Source organism: Onychostoma macrolepis, chromosome 04 (genome assembly GCF_012432095.1).
Source record: "Onychostoma macrolepis isolate SWU-2019 chromosome 04, ASM1243209v1, whole genome shotgun sequence".
NCBI lineage: Eukaryota > Metazoa > Chordata > Actinopteri > Cypriniformes > Cyprinidae > Onychostoma > Onychostoma macrolepis.
Window position 1 is genome coordinate 32,647,005 of NC_081158.1, and position 27,917 is coordinate 32,674,921.

Below are 27,917 nucleotides of genomic sequence, written 5' to 3' on the forward strand. Positions count from 1 at the left end.
AGCAGGTAAGAAAAATGTATTTCTGTAACAGCTGAAATGCAAAATATCATCAAACCTGAAAATACACGTCTATATCATTGAGAACACATGGGCCAACAGGACACAAACTGTATAAAGGACACAGGAGCTCGACTTAGGAATGAGAGAAATGCCTATTAACACCTCTTATGTCAGATTTAGAGATTCTGTACGAAGAGTCCAGGTATAAAAATAAGGCCTTCGAAATCTTTACAATTGTTATGGCTGGGTCACATCGAAGCACTGAAGGTGTGGCTATAATACATCTACAACATAAGCATCTGTGAGAGGAAAAGTGGACAGGTGATGTGGTTGGGAATAAGCTCATTAACAGGGCTGCTTTGTGCAGTGTTATGACAAACCATCTAGTTAGCAATGACATTCACTAATAATGGCAAAGTAGTAGTATGCACACATGCAACAATACATATCAGTAGACGAACTGAACAGAATGGAGAACATTACAGAATTAATTCATATTGCTTCAGGCATTTTCCTTGACGTGGAAGCAAGCCGCATGTGTCTTTCACAGAAAACTCTGTGGGGTTTTGAGTTCAATGTGTAACCGAAAATGTAGCTTACAATATATAAATATTCAAATTAAACCAATGAGGATTGGAATCTCACGCCATTCTTTGTGAAATCAGCCATTAAGCTACTAAAAAAGAAAGAAAAAAGAATAAAAATAAAATAACAAAAAACAATAAAAAGCAAAATTTTAAACTACAAAACAAATAAAAGTAAATATAAAAATATAGAAATAAAAAAAGCAAAATGAAAACTACAAAACAAAAATTAAAAACATCAAAATAAATATATATATATATATATATATATATATATATATATATTATGGAAACCCATAACTGCAACATTTTTTTTTTTTCACAATTCTGACTTTTTTCTCAGAATTGCAAGATATAAACTCGCAATTGCAAAAAAAAAAAAAAAAAAAAAAAGAGAACTGTGAGAATTGAGACAAAAAGTCTGATTTTTTTTTGTTTATATCTCGCAATTTGACACTTTTTTCTCTGAACAAAATCCGAATTGTGAGATATATACTCAGAATTACGATAGTCAGCATTGCAAAAAAAATAAAAAATAATAATTCCATGAAGGAAATGGGCTTCCATAATAATAATAAAGAAATAAAAATATATAAAAAATTAAAAGAGAGAAAATAAAAAGAAATAAAAAGATATAAATAGAAATTGCACTGCTATGCCATGGTGACATTCATTAATTTCTACAAGAGGGATGTGTTTACAAGGACCTGCTGTATAATAATAATACTTCATAGCTTAGTTACAGTTCAACGTCGATGAACTGTAGTACATAGAGATTTGTGGCACTATTGGACCAAAAGAAAGAGCCATAAGGTCAAAAGTGGTACCATGATCAGATTTTGTCCGCATTACAATTTCATTCGGATTCATTCGGATTACTTAAGTGGTCCTTCACGCTATTCTGAAAAAATATATATATTATTATGTCAATAATTCCACAGAAAAATTTCTAATGATTGATGTGCAATGGGAAAAGGCATAACATGTAACCGAACATCCTCATCCAGGCAGTTTTCTTCTTCGTGATGATAAAGACGTGGTGTGGATTGGGGAACTTCACCGCCACTTGACGTCAAAACATTACAGCGCCAAATCCATATGGAAGCACTTCACGCATAAAAGATGGTGTGGAAGGGATCCGGGGTTGGTTTCTAGCTCTGGTAGCTGACCTATGGACAGTTTCGCATTGGCAGCAAGGCAACACGGTAATAATCAGGGGTAAAGAGCCGTCACAGCAAACACAAGCTGGGTTCACAGAGCGTATTGTCTTTGCACAGTCAGAACAACTATACATGATTATTTCTCCTTATAAATTCATATATCAATACTTTTTATAAATAAAATAGTACTCAAATCCAACAAAAAACAACAAAAAGTGCAAAAAGGGACCTTTACAGGAGTTGTGGCTCCTTAAAGGAATAGTTCAAACAAAACTTGGCTGAAAACCCTCAGGCCATCCAAGATGTTGATGAGTTTGTTTCTTCATCTGATTTGGAGAAATGTAGCATTCCATCAATGGGTGCCGTCAGAATGAGAGTCCAAACAGCTGATAAAACATCACAATAATCCACAAGTAATCTACACCACTCCAGACCATCAGTTAACATCTTGTGAAGTGAAAAGCTGCGTGTTTGTGAGAAACAAATCCATCATTAAGAAATCTTTAACTTGAAACCATTGCTTCGACTAAAATACAAGTCCAAATACAGCTGTTTTAACTCTCATTCTGACGGCACCCGTTCACTGTAGAGGATCCATTGGAGAGCAAGTGATGTAATGCTACATTTCTCCAAATCAGATGAAGAAACAAACTCATCTACATCTTGGATGGCCTGAAAGGGAGTACATTTTCAGAAAATTTTCTTTTTTGGGTGAACTGTTCCTTTAAATATTAAGATTCTTATGCTAGTAATGAAGAGCTTCTCAGAGATTAAACAAGAGGAAATGGAGCTGAATTGTAAATTATGAAAAATGTTTCAATGCAAAACCACAATGATCTGGAAACCTGTTTGGAAATAATCATTATTTTGCAATTCTGTGCAATTCTTTGCACTTCATCTTTGATGTCAACATGAAATGCCATTTACAATCCATTTTACTGTTGCATTTTCAGTGTAAAATTGAATATTCAGCGAAATTCAGTGGGACTTTCTTTTTTAAAAGTTATCATGGTGACACATTATTGCCATATAATTTATTATAATGCTTAGAAATTATGCAAAATTAGGCCAGGAACACTTACACTGCCGTTCAAAAATATTTGGGATATGTAAGATTTTTAATGTTTTTGAAAGAAGTCTCTCCTGTTCACCAAGGCTGCATTTATTTGATAAAAAAATACAGTTCAAACAGTGCAATTGTGAAATATTATTACAACTTTAAAAAACTGTTTTCCATTTGAATATATTTTAAAATCTAATTTATTCCTGTGATGCAAAGCTGAATTTTCTTCAGTGTCACATGATCCTTCAGAAATCATTCTATAGACCCTTTTTGCGCCGACATCACGATTACGTCACCGCGCTAGCTGGAGGCAAAACAAAGAGAAAACTGGAGGCGGCCCATTCAAAACAGCGCAGATTCGGCTACATAAGGAGCTTAAAATATCATCTTGTTTTGATGTTGGATGCAAGAATCGACGTAGTACAGGCTCCAATTTGAAATTTTATCTCATACCTGCTGCCACTCCCAGACAAAAAACCGACGACAGCTGTGGTTAAACGAGATACAACGAGCGGACTGGACAGAAACGATTGTCAAAAATGCTCGCGTTTGCAGCACACACTTCTTATCAGAAAAGGTTAAATAAAGTATTGTCTTTTGTTGTTATGGATTATGGTTTGTCTTACGTGTCTAAAGATTTCTTATGCATCTCACAACTATGAAATAATGTATGTGTGCATGTGTGTAAAACAACAAACTGACGATTTATATGCTTAATCATCTGTAATATACATTTTTGTGATTGATAGTGGCTGGACTTTCTAAGAACTTAGTAAGAAATAATAATCAAATACAGAAAGTTCAAAATTAATTTCTGGAATTTTTATTTCTAGAAACTATTCACATCTTCCTTTAAATGTACTGTATGTAAAGTATTGTAAACTTAACTTACATAATTTACAGGATGTATATACTTTAAAATATATAAATAAACATTCATCACATTGAATGTTTAACTTTTTGTATTTTGGCCCAGTTCACTCTCACGTAACGTTAGCTGTAAAAATAGCCCGCTGAACTTGAAATATATGTACATCTTCATGACTAGATAGACACAGGTGAGTTTCTCTTAGGTTTCTCTAACGTTATATGCGACTCGAGTCACTCAATCGCAGGTAATCCTGTCAGATCGTCCATCCATGAGCATAGGGTCGGCCAATTTGACTTTGTCCGTTAAAGTTAACTTATTTCAATAACGATCATGGTCCTGCACAGTGAGTGACCTTACATATGCAGGTAAAATCGGATTTTCTCCAGCCGTTGTTAAAAAAACAAGGTAAACAAACTTCATAGCTAGCGTTAGTGAAGCAGTCAGTGGAATCTTTCTGCCTCCAGCTAAGCCCCGCCCACAGAAAAAACGTCACAATGTTTACTAACAGAAAAAGGGTCTATTATGCTGAAAATTTCTGATTATTATCAATGTTGAAAAGAGTTTTGCTGCTTCATATTTTTGTGGATTCTTTGAGGAATATTTAGTTTATTTTTGTCACATTATAAATGCCACTTTTGATCAATTAAGAGTCCTTGCTGAATAAAAATAAAACGGTAGTGCAAATACAGAGTAAACAGCAAACATTTCTCCGTTAACTCTTTGAGAAGGTCTTCATTTCTGATGGTCAAACACTAAAAGGTGCACGTATGACCTAACAACATCTTTAAAAAACAAAATTGGCAACAGACCTCGGCCGACTGCCAATACTGGCTCACAGCAATGTACCTTTCCTCTAGAAAAGTCTTGAAAGACTGGGATCCTGTGGGTACATCATCATTTCAGTTAGTATTCCTTAAAAACATAATCAAAGAGTATAAATGGAAAATGCAAGCGATGCAAGGCCCTTTCATAACCAACCATTTTTAGGTCTATGAAGATACATATGACTGAGGAAGAGAGAAACCACTAAATCCTTGAACCTCTGAGAGACGCTAACAATAAATACAAAACAAAACAATTATAATAAAAGATATGTACACACATTTCCAACAATAGGGTCTCTATAATACTTTAAACCTTTAAAATGGCATACAAATATACTTCTGCTCAACGTGTGAATCACTAATCAGGTCAGTTAGAAAATTAATAAAGGATAAATTATCATACAAAATTCATCACCGGTTAAAGTTGCTTTACCACAGGGGTGTGAGTCCTGGCTTCTTTTTTTGTTTTTAAATCGACAAATACTTGTGTCAAAAACAAATACTCAAAAACCTGAATTCATCCAATTTAGAAAAATACAACTTGCCGAAAAAGCGTCTGTAAAATATTCCCTTGTTTGAAACATTTTTCCCCTCCTTTTTACGTAGACTCGAAATTAAGTGCACTTTAGATCGACACGGTTGAGTCTGAAGGGTTTTCCTTCATGTTGTCCCCATCTACGTGAAAATAAAAATAAAACTCCATATCGCTGAATGTCTGAAATGTGTTGTGTACTGGTTAAATCAAAATCTGAATCTGCATGAGACTGAAGGAAACGTGAGAAATCATTCTTCGATAAACTGGCAGATGAAGCATTTATTTCTAATGGGAACAGAACAGAAGAAGCCCTGTAGGAAAGGAGGGCGCGAAGGATGCGACTCAACCGTAGCGGGATAAGAGGCAGCGGTGGGATCAAGGCAGGACAGACACAGTGCTGGCATCCCGCGTCTACAGCCCTCACAGGACGTCCCGAACTCTTCTCAAACTCACACTGCATCAGTGAGGGACCTTGGGCTACAAAATATGTTGGTGGTTAGTATGTTTGCATATGCAAGAATTCTGAATGTACAGTTTAAAAAAAAATAACAACAACAAAAAACAAAGAGAATTGCCAGCAAAAACCTCGGTGTCATTCATGAGATGGAAGTAAATATGTTTTCTAGTAATTTAGGCTTCTGAAAAACAAGCACAATATATATATATATATATATATATATATATATATAAATATTCCATGATTTTAAATAATTATAAAAATTATTAAAAAATAAAACACTAGTAAAAAATAAATATATATATATATATATATATATATATATATATATATATATATATATTAGGGATGTAACGATTCACTCAACTCACGATTCGATTCGATTTGCGATTCATGATTTTTTAAGAAAATGAGATTTAAGACAAATTATAAATTAAATATGTTCTTTTATTATTGCTTGGACAAAATGCTGCACGTTTCTTTGTGAAATTGAAATATAACACTATAATAATATACTAATATAGCACTTGCATATCATTGCTCTTTTGTTGGTTTTGATTGCTTCTATTGTCCTCATTTGTAAGTCACTTTGAATAAAAGCGTCTGCTAAATAACAAAATGTAAATATAATGTAAATGTAAATAACAACTAAACTGAAATTTTAAAACAAGCCCCAAATCAAATAAATAAGTAACATAATAATAAAAAATAATAATAATAAAAATATATATACTAGAAAAAAATTCTTCAAAATAATTCTTCAAAACTTAAAAAATATTGAAAATATTTTTTAAATACTTCTTTTTTAAAAAATACTATATTTTATGGGCTAGAAAAAATAGATAATAAAGTACACGAGAAAAAATTACAGACTAGAAAAATCGCATGATAATAACTTATTTCTACATTATTAATATAAAAATATAACAAATATGAATATAATAATTATATAATACTGTAATTATTTTCCAGTCTAGAAAAATATATAATAAAAATATATAAATAGAAAAATATATAATATATAGACAATGTGTATGCTAGAAAAATAGTCATAAAAATCACATAATATTATAAAATAAAAATCATATTATTTAAAAAAATAATAATTATATATATATATATATACATATACATATACACACACACACACACACATATATATATAAACATGTTCTACTTTATTTGAAACATTTTTATATTCATTTTATTTTCTAAATATATATTATAAAAATTAAATACTGTTAAAAATTATAAATCTTTTCCAGGCCTGCAAATCACAATATTGAAATTCCATAATAATATGTTTTTTTTTAATTATAATTTTTATAATATTTTATTCTTTAATATATCTTATGTCATATTGAGTGTTTTCAATGGATAAATACAATAAATTGAAATCAACACACACACACACACAAAAATCAGTTTCAGGGGTCTATAAAGATTTATAACATGTTTTACCTGTCTGGGGAGGGCGCTGTGGGGAGATTCAGCGACAGACGACAGCAAACTGCTGCTGCTCTTCCTGAATATCCCGTCCAGTGCTGTGGATTTGGTGCTTTTGCTGGGTTTGTCACTGCTGGTGCTCGATCCAGAGCTCTTCCTCTTCCTCCCATTGGAGGATCCGTAGGGAAGCGGGCTGTGGGACGAGACTCCCCCATGATCCCCGGTGAGCGCCTGCGGGAGGGACAGCTCCACGCTCCCGTACCTGTCCTGCTCCCTTGGCCCCGGGGCCCCTGGCCGCGGCTTGGCCCGCACGCTGAGGGCCGCCGTCCCGTTACTGATGTGCGCCGCACCCAGTGGCAGATGGTAGCTGTTCCCGCTCTTTCGTGACTCAGAGGCTGGAGGCGCTTTCCGCTTTTTAGGTCCCGTTCCGTCCCCTGAGGCTTTGGGCAGCTTGGCTGGTTTATTCCGCTGTGGTCTGGGTCCGGGTCCAGGGTCCCGGATGCAGAAAACCCCAGCGCCGTTATGAGAGAAAGAGGTGGAGTACGAGACCATGGAGACGCCGTCCAGAGGAGCCGCCAGCGTGTGGTTGGGGACAAACGGAGAGCCAAGGGGAGAAACTTCAGTCGGGCTCGTCATGCTCTCCACTGCTAGGGGGACTTTCCTGTGACAAACAGGATATGACATCACCAGTGTGCGGTAGGAAACCATGTGGCATGTTAACCTAAATATTGTGTGATCACTGAGTGAAAGAAAACGTTTTGAGCCTTTGTAAAGTCATTGGAGTACTACGTTAACATTCATTTAATTCACCAAAAAACATCTGGGTCATATTTCACCCTAAATAAAAAAAAGAAAAAGAAAAAGAAAAATAATATTTTGCATAAAGAAAATAAAGTATTAAAGTTTTATTTTAATGAGGTTATTTTATATATATATATATATATATATATATATATATATTTATTTATTTATTATTTCTCTCTGTATTATTATTATTATACATTATTAAACATGAACTGTGTCAGATATTACAGAATAATAAATCAAATCATAAATTTTTTCCTAGCCTGGAAAAAATATTAATTATTAATTTAAGGGGAGACACTACAGGCAAAAACACTGTTTTTTCATGCACCTGTCAATTTTGAGATTTTGGGCTTTTTGGTTTTTCATGAAGTGTTTTTTCAGACTAGTAGAACGAAAACATCCAAAAGACACTGTTAAGTGTTTCTTTTATAGCACTTTATCTATTTGTGTCAATAGATTTCAATTACAATACATATTTTTAAAGGCCGTTTTCTCATAATGAGTTTTTTCTCCTACACTGAGCCATAAATCTCCACTTCAGTAGCACTTACAGACACCAAACTTTACATTTTTATTCATGTCTATATCCTGAAGGTTTTTACAGAGGGATTTGTTCATATATAATTTTCTTGATTATATACAACATTTTAATCCCCCCAAAATTGTCAAAATATAGTGTTTTCTGTCTGTTCTAAGTATTTTCTGAATTATGGAGTGACAAAATGAGATACCCAAAATTCCCTCTGTAAAAACTTTTGACTGTAATATGTCAAAAAAAATTGACAAGAATTTTGAAACTGACTTCATCCAGTGTTTAGATTTTTGTACTAGAAATGTATGCAAATTAGTGCATATTTCATTAAATAATGCCTCATTTGCATATTTAAACCTAACATTTTAGAAAACTTGTAATACAAAAAATGTTTGCAATTATGAATGTAATCAATCAACTAGGTAAGGCGATAACTATTAGTAAAAAAAAATACCCTATTCACCTGCAGTGTCTCGCCTTAACTGATATGAAATAAATATAAATAATAGTAATTATTTGAAAATATGATTAACCGCCATAAACATGTTTAGTAAGAATTATTATTTACTATCATTCAACAATCATATTTAATAACATTATTCAGTTTAATGATGTTTAAAAACTATTATTAATAAAAATAATAATTTATGTTTGATTTGTTTAATAATGTCATAAAAAATAAAACAACATGAAAATATATGTCAGAATGCAGAAAAAAAGTTTTTTTTTTCTTAATTCAAAATATATTTAATTTCTTATGATATTTGGGTGAAAATAATATTCAGCAGATGAAGCCTAGAAAATGAATGTAGAAAATGAAGCCTATTTTGAAGATCAGTAAGATTTTTGCATTGCAACATTTTAAGATGGCTATATTTTTATGGCATTATTAAATATAAACTGTTATAATTATATAATAATAATAATAATAATAGAATAACTGTTAATGAAAATAATGCCCAAATAAAAAAATGACTGTGACAAGTCCTTCTTATCTTATTGCAAAATATTTTTTCCTTGTGATTTTGGGGTGAAATACAACCCCTATTATGGGAAAAGTGAACTGAATGTATGCACCTATAAATACATAATTCATAAGCAATAATTGTGCGAGTGGATGGACAAGCGTGTAACTGTGGGTCATGCAGGACGCTCACCTCCACATGAGAGAGTTGACGTGTTTTTCCACCATGCAGTGGAGCGCCAGCCGCACCCGGTCCCACCGCCGGTCGAACACGTAGTGCCCCCGTCCCATCAACCGACTGCTGAACGCACAGCACTAAGACAGGAGAGAATGAGTTTTCATGTTATATTACTCCATTTTTATATACATTTTATAATATACAGGGTCCCAAATGTTGTAATGTAGTGGTTTGGTGCAGCTCACGCTCATGGGTCGCGGGTGCTGTGGAGAATAGTGGCACAGTGGCTTCTCAGACTCCTCGGGGAGGTCCGTTTCTCCTTCATCGCTGGACAGACGCGCGTCTCCGCTGCTCTGCTGCCAGCCGAGCACAGGTTCAGGAGGAGGAACGGGTGCAGAGCTGAACACAACTGCACCGCCGCCGCTACACGCTCTGCAAATAAAAGACTGATGAAACATTTTTCTGATTTTTTCTTTTTTTTAAATCAATTAAGTTATATTTTAGTATTATTATTATATACTCTACTATTATGCTATTTATTTATTTTAATTTATTTATTTAAATTTTCATTTGTTTTGGTAATTTTGTTATGTGCTTTTGTCTTTTTTTTTTCTGTTTAGCGTTCATGTATTTTTAGTACTTCAACATTTTTTCTGGCAATTTAAAAATCGGGTAAGATGTGAATATTGCAATGATTTTAAATGCACTTTTTATTTGCCCATTAAGTTTCCTATAAAATGTCATTATATACTAGTTACACAATCTTTTCTTATCCCGTTTTAAACTTCAGCAGAAAAAATTTTATATAGTTGGTAAGTTTGATTCTAAAGGGCCAAACTCATTCTATGCACACAATACAGACAAATAACCATGGTTAGTTTTGTATGATTTATATACCATTATAGTATATATTAATATTTTGAATTAGTTTTTTTAATTTTTTATTTTAGTTACATTTTTAGTTACTTTGTTATGTACTTGTGTCTTTTTTATATTTATATTTAACTATTTATAAACTGGATTTTATTTTTATATTGTCAGGTTTTTTATTTTTCAGTTTCAGTAATTGTAGTACTTCTACTTAAACTAATTTTATTTCAGTTAGTTGCCAAGGCAACATTTCTAATTTTTATTTAAAGTTGTCCTTCTAATAATTATTCAACATCATACTACAATTGAGATAATATGATAATATATATTATATGATAGTGATAATATTTATATTTTATTTTATTTCAGCATTATTTTAACTAACTAAAATCTGTGAATCAATAAATGAATTCAGAACTGATTCAACAATTCAAAGTGCACCATCACTTAAAAATGTCATATTTTTTTAAATATTAATATTATTATGAATATTAATATGATTTAATATGAGAAATATTTATGTTAAATATCTAATATTTAATTTAAAATGTTTTAGTAAAATTATGTAGGAAAATATGTTTTACTTTAAAAAACAGATAGATAGATACCTGGACATTAAAATAATTGCACAGTCTTGTAGTCAGCAGTATGTACCTGTGTAAGTGTGAATTGGCCAGCTGCAGTTTGAGAGTGGGCGTGGTCTTGGCATTGGTACAGCTTGTGGATAGGCAGGTTGCTGAGTCATGTGACTGTGTGACCTGCACTGATTGGCTGCCTGCTTGAACTTCCTTTTTTTGCCCCGTCTCCTTCTCCTTCGCCCGTCCCTTATGCTCCGCTAGAAGGATGTCGAAGTCTTTCCTCCGTCCCGGGACGGCTCGCCGATGGGTTAGAGAGTGAGTCTACAACATACACAAACAAACAAACACTTTAAAATCAACCACAATCCTCAGTGGACAGAGATGATTAAATCACACACTAATGAGTGACGATACCAACCTTGCAGGTTAAAGATCGAGTGCAAGGCCGCTTTGTCTCTGGGTCCAAAACCCCACAGTGTTTATTAGGATCAAACACTCTCCCTATACAGCAAATAACAAAATAACAATATTATTTATGTATTATGTATTATAATGTATGTATATATTGCTAATATTATGAATACGTATTTGTGTGTGTGTGTGTGTGTGTAAGAAAATAGATTTCATAGATTTATATACATAGCATATGTTTTATTACTATATCGTGTTTATTTTCATTTTTAAGTTTTCCTTCTAACATTTTTGTATATTTTTATTTCAGTTTTATTTTAATTCACGAAAATTATTTTTAGTATGTTTAGTTTTAATTAACAAAAACAACACTGCTAATAACCCTATAAAACATACAGTACTAAAAATATCAAGGAAAACTATTTTCATTAAAATTCTGTTTTACTGAACATAAAAAAGAAAATTATAAATGAATTTGCTTATTTTTTCCTTCTAATATCTATTTTATTACAGCTATATTTTACTTAACAAAATTATTTTAATAGTTTAAACAACAAAATAAAACACTTATAACCACATAAAACAGTACAAAAACAAAATCAAGAACACAATTTCATTAAAATTATACTTTAAGCAAATTTATTTATAATTTATTTTTCTTTTAAAGTTTTACTTATAGTATTTATACTTTATTTTATTTCAACTCTCTTTACAGCAAATACAAATTATTTTTAATAGTTTTAATTAGCAATAGCAGCATCTAGGATATAATTTTTTATTAAGCGCATTCCACTAGATGAAATGCCTTTTCTTTTCAAATCCAAGTGGTTTCCTACATTATTTCCAGCTTCGCTAAAAAACAGACGTTAAATGTCCTGCAAATGCATTTCTTCTGGATTCAAAACAAACCTCAGAGCAAAAGTTACAGTCAAACCAAAATTTATTCAGGCACCTTCAAAATTTCTCACATTATCACAGTTCATTCACTATAGATTAGAAAATGGTAAACAATATGACAAGAACTCAGAGTTAAACTGTGTCAGAACAAATTCATCTTGATAATGTCAGATAACTTTGACAGAAAGGTATGTAATTAATTAGGCTGAATAGCTGTCAGCTGCTAAACTTAAGTACAAGATTAGATATTACCAATATAGGTCAACCAATTACCAAGCAATGCTTCACTTTGTTGGTCGCATTAGCAATTAAGGAAAAAACACTAAAGCAAAACATGGTCAGGTCAAAGTGTCCGAATAATTTTTGGTCCCAAATTTGTATCACTTTTACTGGTAGTCCATTGGGTATAATCACAGTTCACTTTATTTTGCTATCCTCACTTACATAAATGAACTATAGTGTCCTGCACCCACTGGTAAAAAAATATCAAAAATGATACATTTTTGGTTTGACTGTATATTAAACAAGCTTTTGCTACTCACCCGACACTCTTCGGTGCCGCCCGCCTTTGGCTCCGTTCTGATGCTTCTTGTCTGGTGGAGAAGGAGGGACTATCAGTCTCCGGTCCAATAGGGATGGAGACGTGGAGGCCGCGGGTCTCCTGTCCTGTGGGGAGGGCGAGGGCGAGGGGGCGGGCCGTTTCTCCAAGGGCGACCGTGATGGGCTGGGCCGCCTGTCAATCAGCGTGGGGGGCGTGGTGGAGCGAGGCGTCACAGGACCGCGACCGTTCAGGAACTTCTCCTGGTTCTTGTGAGATGCTGGTGACGTCAAGGAGGACTTGAGAGGAGCGGAAGATGGAGAGGAAGACGTGGAGGAGAAAGAAAGAGAAGAACCTGGCGTGGGAGATGTGGAGTTGACTTTGATGTGCGCTCCCTCCGATCGGCTGAAACACGGCATCTTCTCCAAACTCACCACAGGTAAAGACACGCTAGAGAAAAGAGATTGTGTATTTTAAGATTTGAACTTGCATACAGTACAATTTCCAAACATAAATTCAACTCTTATTTGAATAAAAAATAGATTGGTCACAACCACAGTAAGTCGAATTGTAATTTAAATTGACATAAAAGTTGTTGTGTTTTTTAAACGTTCTATTCATGAAAGAATCATGACAAAAATGCATCATGGTTTCCACAAATAATGAAATAATAATCAGAAATGTTTCTTGAGCAGCAAATCAGCATATTAGAATGATTTCTGAAGGATCATGTGACACTGAAGACTGGAGTAATGATGCTGAAAATTCAGCTTTGATCACAGGAATAAATTACATTTTACAATATATTCACATAGAAAACACTTATTTTCAATTGTAATAATATTTCACATTTTTATTTTACTTTTATTGTATTTTTTAATCAAATAAATGCAACATTGGTGAGCAGAAGTTACTGCTTTCAAAAACATTAAAACCTTATTGACAGTAGTGTAAATATTATCACCATTAATTTATATAAATATTACATCATCATTAATTTGTTAATTCCATAAACAAAGGGGGGGCGCTGCGCATGTGGCGACCAGCAGCGGAAGTAGAAACAGCGCACGTGTTTGTCGTGTGTTGCGTTTGTTTGTTCTTCTTTTTAAAGTTTTTAAAGTTGTTTTATTTTATTTATTTTTTTTGCACTTGCTCTGGACTGTTGTTGTTGAAATCCAACAAAAGCCAAATGGATGTACTGTCTATTGTCCTATTGTGGGCTTTATTCCTCCTTCCCGCGTGTCTGAATGCATCACCGGCTAAACAACCGGTGAGGATCCAGTACGACAGAGAGTTTCTCCTTCAGTGGCATCGGCCTTACAACATTCGTCATCCTGTAGATCTACGTTCGCCGCATGGAAACGGTGTTCATAACAACAGATTGCTTACTAGAAGGGACCAAAACCCTCGTAAAATGCGGAAGAGAGGGAAGAAAGGAGGGGTACGGGTGAAACTGAGGAAGTCTCGGCTAAACCGGACTCCTCTTCCACCTATCATCATGACTAACGTCCAGTCCCTCAGAAGTAAGATCGACGATCTACAGGCAATGGTACGTTTTCAACATGATTATAAGGATGCTTGTATCTTGGCTCTTACGAAGACATGGTTAAAAAACAGTGACCCTGATAATTCTGTAATTATTGATGGGTTTGGCATCCCTTTTCGTACCGATCGTTGCCCTGGAGTTACGGGGAAAAAGCAAGGAGGTGGTGTTTGCCTATATATCAACCACGAATGGTGCAGTTCTGTTACTGTGAGAGAGAGTGTGTGTACTAAAGATATTGAATTACTCTCTGTATCACTTCGGCCACAGTATCTCCTTCGGGAATTCCCACAACTTTTCGTTACTGTGGTTTATATTCATCCGAGGGCAAACGAAGCAAACGCAGCTGAGACTCTTGGTAGTGCTGTGCACAAACTGCAATGTATATCTCCTGATGCCCCGAATTTAATTATGGGTGATTTTAATAAATGTTCCATGAAGCAGTGCCTGCGGAACTTTTATCAATATGTTTCCTGCCCCACACATTTTAACAAGACTCTTGACCTTTGCTATGGATCAATTAAAGGTGCATATAAGTCTGTTGTGAAGCCTCCTGTGGGGGGCGGCGGACTATAATACTGTCCTGCTTGTCCCAGTATATAAAACTGTTTTAAAAAGAGAAAAACTACAAACTAAGAATATTAGAGTGTGGTCCGAAGAGCAATTGGCCGAGGAACTTAATAGGTTTTATCTACGCTTTGATGCACCTGAATTTGGTCCCAATATGGAGTCTATGAATTATAAAATGAGCTGTGGTGGTGACTATAATAACTTTTTTGATGAATTAGATATAATTCAAGTTTTTAAGGGTTGTAAGCAGACAAAGACTCCTGGACCAGACAATATTGGGGGGTATTTAATTAAGGTTTGTGCTGAGCAATTGGCACCAGTGTTCTGTAAGGTTTTTAAATGGTCTTTTGCTCTTCAGAGAGTCCCTAAAGTGTGGAAGTAGGCTATTGTGGTGCCTGTGCCTAAAATTGTAAATGCAGTAACATTAAATGATTTTAGGCCAATAGCACTAACATCTCTTATAATGAAATGCTTTGAGAAATTGGTAAAAGAAGAGCTGTTGGCTAAAACTAAAAATCTTCTAGACTCCCTTCAGTTCGCTTATAGAACACAGCGAGGTGTCGAAGATGCAACAGCAACTTTATTAAATCTGGTATTAAAGCACTTGGAAGGGAGCAAAAGACATGTCAAGCTTTTGTTTGTGGATTTTTCATCTGCTTTTAATTCTTTACAACCTCATATTTTAGTAGAGAAGTTAATTACTGATTTTGGTCTTGATTTTAATTTAGCGGGCTGGATTTTAGATTTTCTAACTGAAAGAACTCAGAGAGTGAGAGTAAATGGTAGTTTCTCATCTCCCTTGATAACATCTACAGGAACTCCTCAAGGCTGTGTCTTGTCTCCTTTATTGTATATTTTATATACAAATGATTGTATAAGTAAACACAGCAATAGATTTTTCTTAAAGTTTGCTGATGATACAGTCATCACGAGTCTTCTGGAAAATAACGAAACGTGTCATGGTCCAGTGGTTGATGACTTTATGAAATGGTGTGATGATGCCTGTTTTTGATGATGCCAATTGAATGTGTCTAAGACAAAAGATATGACTATTGACTTTAGAATAAAACCACATTCTTCCCAGGCTACCATTATTAGGGGTGAGAAGGTAGAATGTGTGGACAGTTATAAATACTTGGGCACCACTATTGATGACAGATTGTGTTTTGATGTGAACACAGAGGTTTTATGTAAAAAGGGACAGCAGCGCCTATACTGTTTAAGAAAATTAAGATCATTCAATGTAGATAGGACAATGATGGAATTGTTCTAGAAGTCTTATATTGAGCCGGTGCTGTCCTTTTCTATTAGCTGCTGGTTTGGAAATCTCAGTGTGAAACATAAAAATGCATTAAATAGAATAGTTACTCTTAGTGGGAAGATTATAGGCAAAGAACAAACAAGTTTGTCATTTTTGTTCAGTAGGAATGTTTTGAGTCGGGCCCAATCTGTGCTCCTGGACAGTGACCATTTTCTGCATCCAGAGTTTTTAATGCTTCCTTCAGGTTCCCGTTACAGACTACCAAAGATGAAAAGTAACCGATATAAATACTCGTTTGTTCCCTGTGCAATTCGGCTGTTAAATGGTCTTTAAGGAGTCTGTTAGGTGAAGTTTATTGTATTTACTTATTTTTATGTATTTATGTTTTGGAATGTACTGTTTGGGTCTGCTGTGCTTCTGATTCTTGCTGCATCTAAATTGCCCGCAAGGGATCTTAATAAAGTTTGACTTGACTTGACTTGACTAATTTTGATCAATAACGCCTAATAATATAATTATGATGACTAACAATACATTTTTCAGATTGCACATTAAATGTTTTCATATTGCACATATTTCTCTTAGATTCAATACCTGTACATAATGAACACAGCCAAACAAATATTAATGTTGACATATAAAATGTTCACCAATGCTTACATATAACTTTATTAGAAAAAATATTTACATCAAAATTTGGGGTAAATCAAGAGATTTCTGGGAAGTTAAGTGTTCTTCTTTCATGGTCAACAATAATTATAATTATAGGTATAAGTAATAATAATGAAATTTCTGTTCTAATCTATATATATATATATATATATAGATATAGGTGGCATTTCTAACACTAATTATTAATATCATCTAGCATTTATGGAAATAATGTTGTAAGTTACATGATGACATCTTTATGGGTAACGTGCAGGAAAATTCATTATTAAAAATATAAATTGATGCAAATTGTGTTTAATTTTAAATATGTCAGGAAACTCTAACATTGATTCAAATATTTGGTGTGAATATGACAGTCACACTGAAGCATTAGATGATGTTTACAAACACTTTGCTTTCTTACAGTTAATTGAACCCATAATCCAGTGTTTGCCAGAGGAAGCATTTATGATTGGATGGGGGTTACCCACCAGGCCTTGGCTCGGGCTCCTTTGGGCGGATAGACGGCCAGTGGCGCCTTGCTGAAGCGTGAGTGTGGGTAATCGCGAGGAACCCGGAAGGGAAGGGGCTCCACCTCGCTCTGGCCCACCGACATCTTGGCCTTGACAGGAACCAGAGGGGTCCTGGAGCTGCTGGGCGAGCAGTGTCTCCTCTCTGACAAACGAATACAGCCGTCAGAAGATCATGAGACTCTGTACAGGAAGTGCTGAGGCAGATAAACTACTGGATTGAGTCCCAAATAATATACTATCTAGGGCTGTGCAATTAATCGAAATTCAGTTCCAATTCAGTTACTAAAAATTCAGTTTCAGCCTCCAACGATTATGAAATTACAGTAATCAAGATGAAACGATTATTGCGCCACATTCCGCCCCCTTTCCAGCAGTGCGCTTTCACTCCTCCATAAAAGCCCAATTTCACGTGCAAATCAGTAAAATCATGTATCGAGACACTTGCAAAATGAGACATGCTTGATTTATTAAAGTTGATTAGATTTATTCATGTTTTTAAAATCGTGAAAGAGAACTTGCACTTCCTTGGGAGGAAAAATGTGTCAAAATGCTGCGCTTAGTGATTATACACGTAAACCCTCGTCGGATATGTAATAAATGAATGTAAAGAATTGAGAATGAAAATACTTGTGTAACAGTAAATTGGATCCGTGCGGCTCTTAAAGTGACAGCAGCTATATTCCTGCTGCGACTGTGTGCTTTATATTAATCAAACAACAAAAGACAAATTCAAAATCACTCACTGCTCTTGACTGAAGGACTTTTGTAGCTTTAATAAGAAACAAAGGAAGTTTAATTCTTAGAGTAAAGACTATGCTGTTTTATTTTACATTGGGTTATTCAATTTCTCTAGTAGGCTGAATACCGAATACTTTAGACTTGCATTAAAAAAAAACTTAAAGCACAGTTTGTTTCATTTGTATGTTTTTTTAAAAAATTCTATTGTATTCCTTTGCTTTTTTATTACTGGCAATTGAATTATTTTCTATAATTTTGAGGACCTTTTTTGTTATATTTTTTACTAATATTAGTTACTCTAGTATTCTGCTGTAGTATTGAGAATTGTGTGACATTTTGCTGGTCTCTAAAATGCAGATGTCATAGCAACCTTATTTACAGAAAATATATATTTGATATATATCACTATCACTATCTTCTATATTGCCCAAAATAATCGTGATTATGATTTTTGTCATAATCGAGCAGCCCTAATACTATCTATCCTATACAACATGAAAAATTAACGTAAGTGCAACCCAAATCATAATACATTAAAAATAATATGTGCACACTTATGTTGAGCTGCAAATATTCCACACAACCCACTTACGACATTCAAGAGAAGTTTGTGAGGTTTTCGATTGACATTTTCAGTTTTAGTAAGAGGTATGTTGAGGAATCTGGGGCTGAAAACAAAACTGCAGTTTTAAAATTATGAAACTAAAAGTTAATCAACAATGAAAATTAAGTCATGCTTACAAGTAAATGAAAACAGTATGTCATAAAGGGGTGTAGCACAAATAAAATAATATGTAAAATATATAATAATAATAATAATAATAAAACATTATTATTTTTCTTCTTGTATTTATTTATTAAATTTTTTCAATGAGCAAAATACAATAGAATCTAGTTAAAAATAATCAATTCATGTTTTCCACACTGTTTTTCACTATTGTAATATAATATTTTCATTCTTATATTGGCGCATATAAATCTTTATTTATTTGCACCAGTTTAACAGTACATAAATCATAAATAATATAATAATAATTTAATAACATGTGTTGTTTCATTTAAATAATCATTATTTACAAGCTACAAAGTCATGCTTGCATGTGTGTAGTAAAATAAATTATTATTGTTATTATAATACTATTATTACTTAAATAGAAAAAAAAGTGTAATACAGTAAAAAAAATTGCACACACTAGTTTTTAATACTGGTTTTCAAATAAATAATTTTATTTCATTTCTATTCGCCAATAAACAATACATAAGTCATAAATAAAATAATAAAAATATTACTATTTAGTTATTTTTTCATTAAATTGTTAAATTATTATTATTTACCTACATAAAGAGTTTTGAATTCATTCACTAAAATGGACAGTTTGAACTGATTCACAGAAATGAATCAAACACTAACACTATTTTTGCTGCAGTTTAAACAAGAAATACTATTAAACAATCTTTTAATACACTTACGGTTCTTGCTATGCATGGCTCTGGAGGGCTCGAGGTGGACGCTGTCCTCTCTACTCACTGTTCAACTATTCCCCAACTACCTGCAATTACAAACACTCATTATCACACACAACACAACACGAATTAGGGGCCTACAACAGATAATTGATGTATGGGGTTTCAAAACACTTCACTGAGCCAGATTACTGTACTAAAAAACAAAAAAAAAGTCCTTGTTTATTTTCAAAGTGAATAATAATAAAGCTCCTGGCTGGATCTGGCAGCTCACTAACCGGCCTTGGCCTTCACATAGTGTCTCGTCTGCCAGCGAATCTCAGCCAAGAGCCACAACACCGTTCACGAGGACTCAAAAGAGCTGATTTCAGAGGCTCTGTTTGGACGGGGAGAACCCCTCGCTCACAACAAAGTCTGACCGCCGACCAAAAGAGAGAAACAATGGCCCAGCCGCTCTGACCACAGGGGGAAATTCAGCATCGGGTTGGTCTGAATACGAGGCAGGTGTGTAAATACGCCTGTAGGTGTATATCTGTGCAGCTGGACCGAGACAAAAAAAAAGGAAAAAAAAGGCCAAAGTCCATCATGTTCACAGGTATGCTGCTAAAATCATCTGAAGACTAATCAATTACAGTTGGTGTGTCTTTAAAAGGATGTTGAGATGCACAAAATACAAAAAGGAAGTAAACACTAACACTTTTAGTTTGATTTGATGTGTTCAGAAATGTGTTGTTCTCAGTGCTGCCACAAGGGGCACTACAGCAGAAATTAGCGTAAACCGTCTTCTTCTGTGGTTGGTTTTCTCCTTCAGCTCAACTGTTGTAATTCTGTCTCTTTTTCTCACAATTGCAAGTTTATACCTCGCAGTTCTGATTTCTTTTCTCAGAATTGTGAGATATAAACATGTAACTGCGAGTTATAAAGCCTAATTCTGAGGAAAGAAATGCTAACTTTATTTCTCAGAATTGCGAGTAATTCTGACTTTATAACTCTGTTGCGAGTTTATGTTACGCAATTCTGAGGATAAAAGTCAGAATAGCAAAATTTTAAATTTGCAATTGCGAGAAAAAAAGTCAGAATTGCGAGATAAAAAGTTACCTTAAATTAGTGTTTTAGTTTGTTGCTATGTGGTCGATAGAGTGTTCTAAATGTTTAAAGTGTGTTGCTACGCAGTTGCTATGGTGTTCCGATTTTTTTTAGTGTGTTGCTATGAGGTTTCTAGAGAGTACTACATTGTTTTAAGGGTGTTGCTATGCAGTTGCTATGGTGTTCTAATTGTTTTTAGTGTGTTGCTATGAGGTTTCTAGAGAGTTCTACATTGTTTTAAGGGTGTTGCTATGGTGTTCTAATTGTTTTTAGTGCATTGCTATGAGGTTTCTAGAGAGTTCTAAATGGTTTAATTGCATTGCTATGCAGTTGCTATGGTGTTCTGAGTGTTTTAGTTTGTTGCTATGTGGTCGATAGAGTGTTCTATATGTTTTAAGTGTGTTGCTACGCAGTTGCTATGGTGTTCCGATTTTTTTAGTGTGTTGCTATGAGGTTTCTAGAGAGTTCTAAATGTTTAAGTGTGTGAAAATCATGAAAATAGAAAGTGCGTTTCTATTAGGGGTGTAACAGTACATGTAAAATGTTTGATACAGGTCTTTCGGTTTGGTACGCATGTTACTTTTGATAAGAAATAAAGTCTTAAAATATTTCAAATTAAGCCCATTCAAGAAACTCAAGCAATAAATGCCGTTTTGGCGCCTCAGTTCAAACGGCAGCGTGGAGCGTGAGTGAGCGCAATTATCCCTTCCTTTTTACTACTAGTTTTAACGTGAAATAAACATGAATGAACATCTCATACCTCATGTAATCGCTCAATCAGTGTTTCAACCATGGAAAGACGTCATTAAAACAGCTTGTAAACAAAATGTCATGTAGCATTTCATTTACCTCAGACAAGTCATCAGTGTCCACAGCTCGTTAGTTCGCTAGAGATATGTAGTCTAGAGAAGAGCATTTCCCGAAAAATTTGACTAGATACTCATTACATTTTACTTTACCTGTTAGTGATGTCTTAATCATTTAATGTATGGTTAATAAATCTGTTATGAAACAAGCTATGACAGCCACTGTGTAAATGAATATATTTCAAAAAATAGAAATTTTATCATCACATCTGCATTATGTGCAATTTATATGTTTGCATACAATTTGTTTTTAGTTGAGTGTTGATTATTATTTAAAAAAATTAAATAGTAATTAAATTTAAGTTTGGGCTCTGTTGTTAAATGTAACCGTATACTAATATAAAAGGGCTGCCTATAGTTTTTAGAGCATAAGCTGAGGAAGATTTTTATCCTAAGAAAATTGAAATAATAATTGAATTCGTTAATAAAAAAGAAAAAAAAAAATGTTTAGTTTTTTCCCCCTGCTGTACCGAAAACATACCAAATCGTGATGTCAAAAATCGAGGTACATACCAAACCGTCATGTTTGTGTACCGTTACACCCCTAGTTTCTATCCATTTGCTGTAGCGTTGTTGCTGTGCAGTTTCTAAAGTGTTCTGAGGGTTTTCAATGTGTTGCTATGCAGTTGCTAGGTGTTTTTTTTTTTTTACTGGCCCAAGTGAAAAGAGTCCTGCAGCTTCAAGTCTCTGTGATATTCTGGTCTCTAGATATGACTCAGGTCCCTCCTCCAATACGAGTCTGTGGGATTTCTTCATCAGTTTTATAAAACTCAAGTCAGAATGCTCAAAAAAGCGTTAACGCACCTCTCCCCAACAAGTTGTAACAAATCTAAGCAACAGTGATAATTACCTTACAAAAAACACCCAGGATAAAACTTCACAGTTTCGTAACATTTCAAAACTAATAAATAAGGTACGAGTTTTGTAGTAGAGACATTACTCATTGTAAACCCCTTCACACAGGACTCAGCGTGTGTGTGGTCTGCTATTAGCATCTCTCTATCTGACAGGCCACAGGAAGACACAGGCACCAGCTGAGCTACGTTTGTTTACATCCGGCCCGCGACTGCAGGAAGATGACCAATAGCGAGGTCCAGTCCTGCTCACAAACAGAGCCAAAAACCGCATAAACTGAAAGCTAAGCAAACACGTGAGCATTCAAAAGCGTCCGCTGTGAATAACACGCACACGTTGGTCGAGGAGACACACTTACCCAGCCTGTCTGCTCCGCGGCGGTTGAGAGGATGGAAGAAAAAAACAGAAAGCGAAAGAGAAAAAGACGAGAGAATAGCATGCCTCCTGTGTGGCTGAAGGCATCCCGCCTTCTCTTTCTGGGCCGTGGTGTTTTGAGTTGAATAGCTGCGAGTCGTTGACCCCTGCGCTGAACCCTCACAGCCCCACAGCTGCCGCGCAGCTCTCCGCTCTCAAAGGGGGGCGGCAGGGTACGAAAGAGAAAGGCAGCTATGTGAAATCGCCGTCGGAAGGGGCAAGGGCGAGCTGCCAATGGGCCTTCCGTGCATTACCGTCACCTCCCGCCGCGCGAGACACCTCTCTGTTCCACGGTCGCACGTGTTCTGGGCACAAGACCAAAGACAGATGTGAGCCGAGCAGACGAGACGAGACGAGACGAGACGAACGCGGCGAGGCTAAAACGAAAGTAAACAAGACGAGCTGGAAAACCGGTGATGATGGACTGGTGGAGCCATTCTGCCCCGGGACAGGATGCTTTTTGAAAGAGACCTCTTTTGGTGTTAACATTCCCCACGATGGTGTGCAGCACAACAATGCAATACAAACTCATTTTTAAAGGGATAGTTCACCCAAAAATTTTAATTCTGTCATCATTTACCCACCCTTAAGTTGATTTCACAGCGGTTTCTTTCTTCTGTTGACAAAAGAATGTTGGTAACCAAAATTCTTCAAAATGTCTTCTTTTGTGTTCAACAGAAGAAAGAAACTCAACTTGAGGGTGAGCACATGATCAATTTTTATTTTTGGGTGAACAGCCACAAACACTAAGATTAAAAAACCAGCAAAAACAGTAATACTGTAAAATGTTATTACAATTTTAAAATAACTGTTTTCTATTTGAATGCATGTTAAAATGTAATTTATTCCTGTGATGCAAAGCTGCACAAGATCCTTCAGAAATCCTTTAATATGCTGATCTGCTGCTCAAGAAACATTTATTAATATTTTTATTATCATTATTGAAACAGCTGTGCTTCATATTTTTTCCATAATGCATTTTCTTATAAATAAAAAGCATTTTTATATGAATCTTTTGTCTTTTCATGAATGTCTTTAATGTCACTTTCAATCAATTTCATGCATCCTTGTGAAATAAAACTATTAAATTATTTAAAAACAATCCTACTGACCTTAAACTTTGGAATGGTGGTGTATCTCTGAACATTTTATAATTAACTATGAAGTGAACAGTTTTATGTTGAACAATTGTTTTTTATTTGATTACGCCTTTTGCAGTGACACTGAAGACTGGAGTAATGGCTGAAGTAAAATTTTTGCTTTACAGCAGAAAAAACCTCTATTATAACCTTACACGGGTTACTTTTGCATATCTACATATTAAGCTCTAGCCATATAATTAAGGTTTTGATTTAATTAGAAGTGTCTACTAATGCGAGCATAACTATTATTACTGCTCATACTCAAGGTTGGTGATCTGAATGAAGCAATCAGACTCACAATTTTCTAGATCATTAATATCAGATCTAAAACTCATTCATCCCATTTATTTCTCTCAAAATGAAAATGATTTGAGACAAATTTATTGAAAACTGCACAATAAACCCAAAACAGTCCCGAAATATCAATCAAAGCACATAATGAGTTTCTGAACTGAAGATCGGAAATATCAGCCTTTAACACACACTTCAGTGCACTAATGTCAAGAAAATGAGAACTCAACGAGACCATTAAGTTCAAATAAAATCCTGCTCATAAATTGGTGTCATTACAAGCGATGACTGTCAGCGAGTCACGTTCTAGCCAACACTCACTTACCGTAATGAGTCAGGACGTCCTGAGGCTTAATGACTTTGTTGCAGGCATCGCAAACGACGGGTCTGAAATCCTCATGGGTTGGGACGTGACCATACAAAAGCATATCTACAGCCGAGAGAGAGAGAGAGAGAGACAGTCAGTAAATATGACAACTTGTAACCACTTCACATATTAGCATAATATCATCTGGCAATAATGCGGTCTAGGTTTTTGACAACATGTTTAAAAGCTTGACTGGAAGAAAAGATGATTTTTTTCAAAATGGCCCTGTGGTGTAACAAACATTGTCCTCTTTTTCTTCCAATGCAAACTTGAGAAAAGTGTTGCTTATCACAGCTTTCTGAAAACACTCTCTTAACGGAACAGTTCACCCAAAAATGAAAACTTGCTCACTCTCAGGTCATCCAAGATGTAGATGAGTTTGCTTCTTTATCAAATTTGGAGAAATTTAGCATCACGTCACTTGCTCAGCAATGGATCCTCTGCAGTGAATGGGTGCCGTAAGAATGAGAGTCCAAACAGCTGATAAAAACATCACAATAATCCACAACTCTCCAGTCCATCTTGTGAAGTGAAAAAGCTGCAAGTTTGTAAGAAACAAATTCATGATTAAGGCATTTTTAACTTCAAACAGTCGCTTCCAGCTGAAATATGAGTCTGTAATCCATAATAACGCTTCCTCCAGTCAAAAAGTCCATCTCCTGTTGTCTCTCACATCAAAATCCAACCACATATTTGTTTAGAGCTGTTTTGAACCGTTTTCACTCGTAAACGGTGCTTGATCTGTGCATATTACTCTCCTGATTCAGACCAGATGACTTTTTCACTGAAGAAAGTAATATTATGGATAGAGGAGTTGTATTTTAGCCAGAAGCAATTGTTTGAAGTTAAAAATGCCTTAATGACACACAGCTTTTCACTTCACAAGATGTTAACTGATGGTCTGGAGTGGTGTAGATTACTTGTGGATTATTGTGGTGTTTTTATCAGCTGTTTGGACTCTCATTCTGACGGCACCCATTCACTGCAGAGGATCCATTGCTGAGCAAGTGATGTAATGCTACATTTCTCCAAATCTGATGAAGAAACAAACTCATCTACATCTTAAATGGCCTGAGGGTGAGTAAACTGTCAGCAAATCTCCATTTTTGGGTGAACTATTCCATTAAATTAATGTAATAATCATTTTACGGCGAAGAGTGACATGAAAATTATTCTGGGTGCATGTGAGTTTTTTCCACATCTGACCCACTAAATTATTAACCAAGGTTGCCAATGAGGGCTGACCTGATACCATGTATAACCCACCAAAAGTGACATTTTAAGATGACTAATTATTTCAAATTCAGTATGTATTTAATTTTTACAAATTTAAACCACAGTTTTAGGTCACTCAGCTCGTGTTTTAAAGCAGGACGGACTAGTGACCCATTATACTTCACGTTTAGTGAAGTATTTAGTCACTCATGGCTAAAGCTGATGATCAGTGGAGAACTGTGACGTAAGCGTTCAGAGGAGCTTGTCAGATCCGCTGAGCTTTCTTTCACCGTCCATGCAGAATCACTGCGCACTTCCGCTAGTACACACTGAGAACACACACACGCTCACACTGAGAGCTAGGGCTGATCTTAACAATGAGAAAAACAGAGTCGAACTGCATTAACACCAGCTGCTTGTGTGTGTCGTAGTCAGACACTCAAATGGTACATTATGGTTACATTCAGAATGTAATACAACTGTACGGTTATAAATACCGTGAAGTAAGTACTAAATCCCACTGACTGTTTTATTTTTAAAATAATATGTGAAACAGATCCCTTCCTAATTCTCTGAATGTAGATCTGTTCAGCTAATATAGCTTATATAATGCAATGTTTGTTAATGATTTTTTACTCAACATAACAGATATAACAGATTTTGAATTATTATTTTAAATGCAAAAGAACTAGTATTTTTGTACCAAGTTGGTACTAAAATAAAAAATATTTTGTTGTTGTTGTTGTTGTTATTACTTTTTATTTTAGCACAACTTGGTACGGACGTACTGGTTCTTTTACATGTAAATAAAAAATTACATTTGGTCATCTAAAATATTAAAATATTAATTTTAATACAATAAAATATTATTTATTATGATAAAATTATAAAATATTAAAATATAATTAAAATGTGTATTGTAATCAAATAAAAAATATGTAAAATAAAATAAAATATGCAATATTAAAATAATTTAAATTGTTTATTTTAATAGTTACAATATAAAATATTAATATTTATTCAAATATTTTTATTTCAATACAATACAGTAAAGGCATATTATTAGTATTTAAAATAAAATGTAAAATATAAAATATGTAAAATATAATTGCAATAACATTAATATTATTTATTAATATAAAACTGATAAATACAAAACATTAAAATGCTCTTTTTATTGCTGTAATTACTCAAAGGAATTGTTCAATCAGGCACAAAAAATGGTATTATTATTGATTTTTTTATTAGCATGTTGTATGAACTTATGAAATTCTGGTATGGTGACAACAATTGAAAACTACTGAAGGTGCAAACAGTGATAATGCATGCTGTGAAAGTACAGTATTACCCTAAGCCTATATGAGCTCTGACAGCAATAACAACATGATGACACGAGAAGAAACGCCTACCATCATGACACACACACACTCACCTGCTTTACTGAGTTTGATCACCTCTGAACCCTTCAAGACCTTCTTCCCAGCAGTATCAGAGTAAAGATCTGAAAATATTCAATATCGCCGCATGCATTAGACTGACACTGTAACCAAACAGTTAACGAGCATGCACAGTTACAGATACTGGTAGCTAGATGGCTGTCTTGATCCAGCAAAGCAACACACACACACACACACACACACACACACACACACACACACACACACACACACAAATACGCGCGCGCGTGCACACACACACACACACACACACACAGTGGCTAAACTTATACACACTCCGTCTCCTGAGCCACTAACATTGACGCGTAATGTACAGAAGTGCGTGACACCTGCCAATCACTCATGACAGAACACGAAATGAATGTACGCGCGTTTACTGCGCGTTGTTTATGCAGCAGCGCAGATGCACGCGCGATCTCCCGTTATAAACCCTGACAGCATCGAGTGTCGTACTGCAGTCGCGCAGGTGTCTGAGGGCGCTAATGTGACTTACAGTGTGTGTTGTGGCTCCTGTGTGCAGTGTGAGCGCGCGGCGGTACAGCGTCGCCATTGCTCTTCCTTCTTCCTTCACAGACAGCGAGACGAGCGAGCGAGAGAAACATATGACGCCACCTTCGTCACAGTTCGGCCAGCGTTCGGCTGCGCTCGGCTTCAGAGACGGAAAGGTGAAAGGTTGAACGTGTGCATCGTGCATTCTTATAGTACACAATTATTCTTATATTCTAATCGTCCGTACGCCGTTTTATAAT

General features: G+C 34.9%; 1 protein-coding gene across 3 annotated transcripts; it reads right to left on the minus strand.

Moving 5' to 3' along the window:
• atxn7l1 (ataxin 7-like 1) lies at positions 1–27,791 on the minus strand. Of its 3 annotated transcripts, none has more exons than XM_058773564.1 (12): positions 27,662–27,791; positions 27,144–27,212; positions 24,455–24,559; positions 19,482–19,557; positions 17,232–17,415; positions 12,720–13,165; positions 11,288–11,370; positions 10,946–11,190; positions 9,667–9,853; positions 9,437–9,558; positions 6,956–7,601; positions 1–5,514 (listed from the first exon to the last, which is right to left on the minus strand). In XM_058773564.1, exons 4-12 carry the CDS (start codon positions 19,495–19,497, stop codon positions 5,497–5,499), a joined length of 1,947 nt encoding a protein of 648 aa, XP_058629547.1. In that variant the 5' UTR covers positions 19,498–19,557; positions 24,455–24,559; positions 27,144–27,212; positions 27,662–27,791; the 3' UTR covers positions 1–5,496. The 3 variants fall into 3 exon arrangements, with proteins under 3 accessions (XP_058629547.1, XP_058629546.1, XP_058629548.1); XM_058773563.1 differs by having other exon boundaries at positions 19,482–19,561; XM_058773565.1 differs by lacking the exon at positions 19,482–19,557 and having other exon boundaries at positions 27,662–27,785.
• Positions 27,792–27,917: the final 126 nt, after the last annotated feature.

Excerpts from the sequence above, each read along its gene's own strand:
- atxn7l1 (XM_058773565.1), bottom strand. The coding sequence starts at position 27,770 with ATGTTTCTCTCGCTCGCTCGTCTCGCTGTCTGTGAAGGAAGAAGGAAG. Across the intron at positions 11,191-11,287 it reads CTCGATCTTTAACCTGCAAG|ACTCACTCTCTAACCCATCG; the intron begins GTTGGTATCGTC and ends TGTATGTTGTAG. Across the intron at positions 7,602-9,436 it reads GTCAACTCTCTCATGTGGAG|GAAAGTCCCCCTAGCAGTGG; the intron begins GTGAGCGTCCTG and ends TGTTTGTCACAG.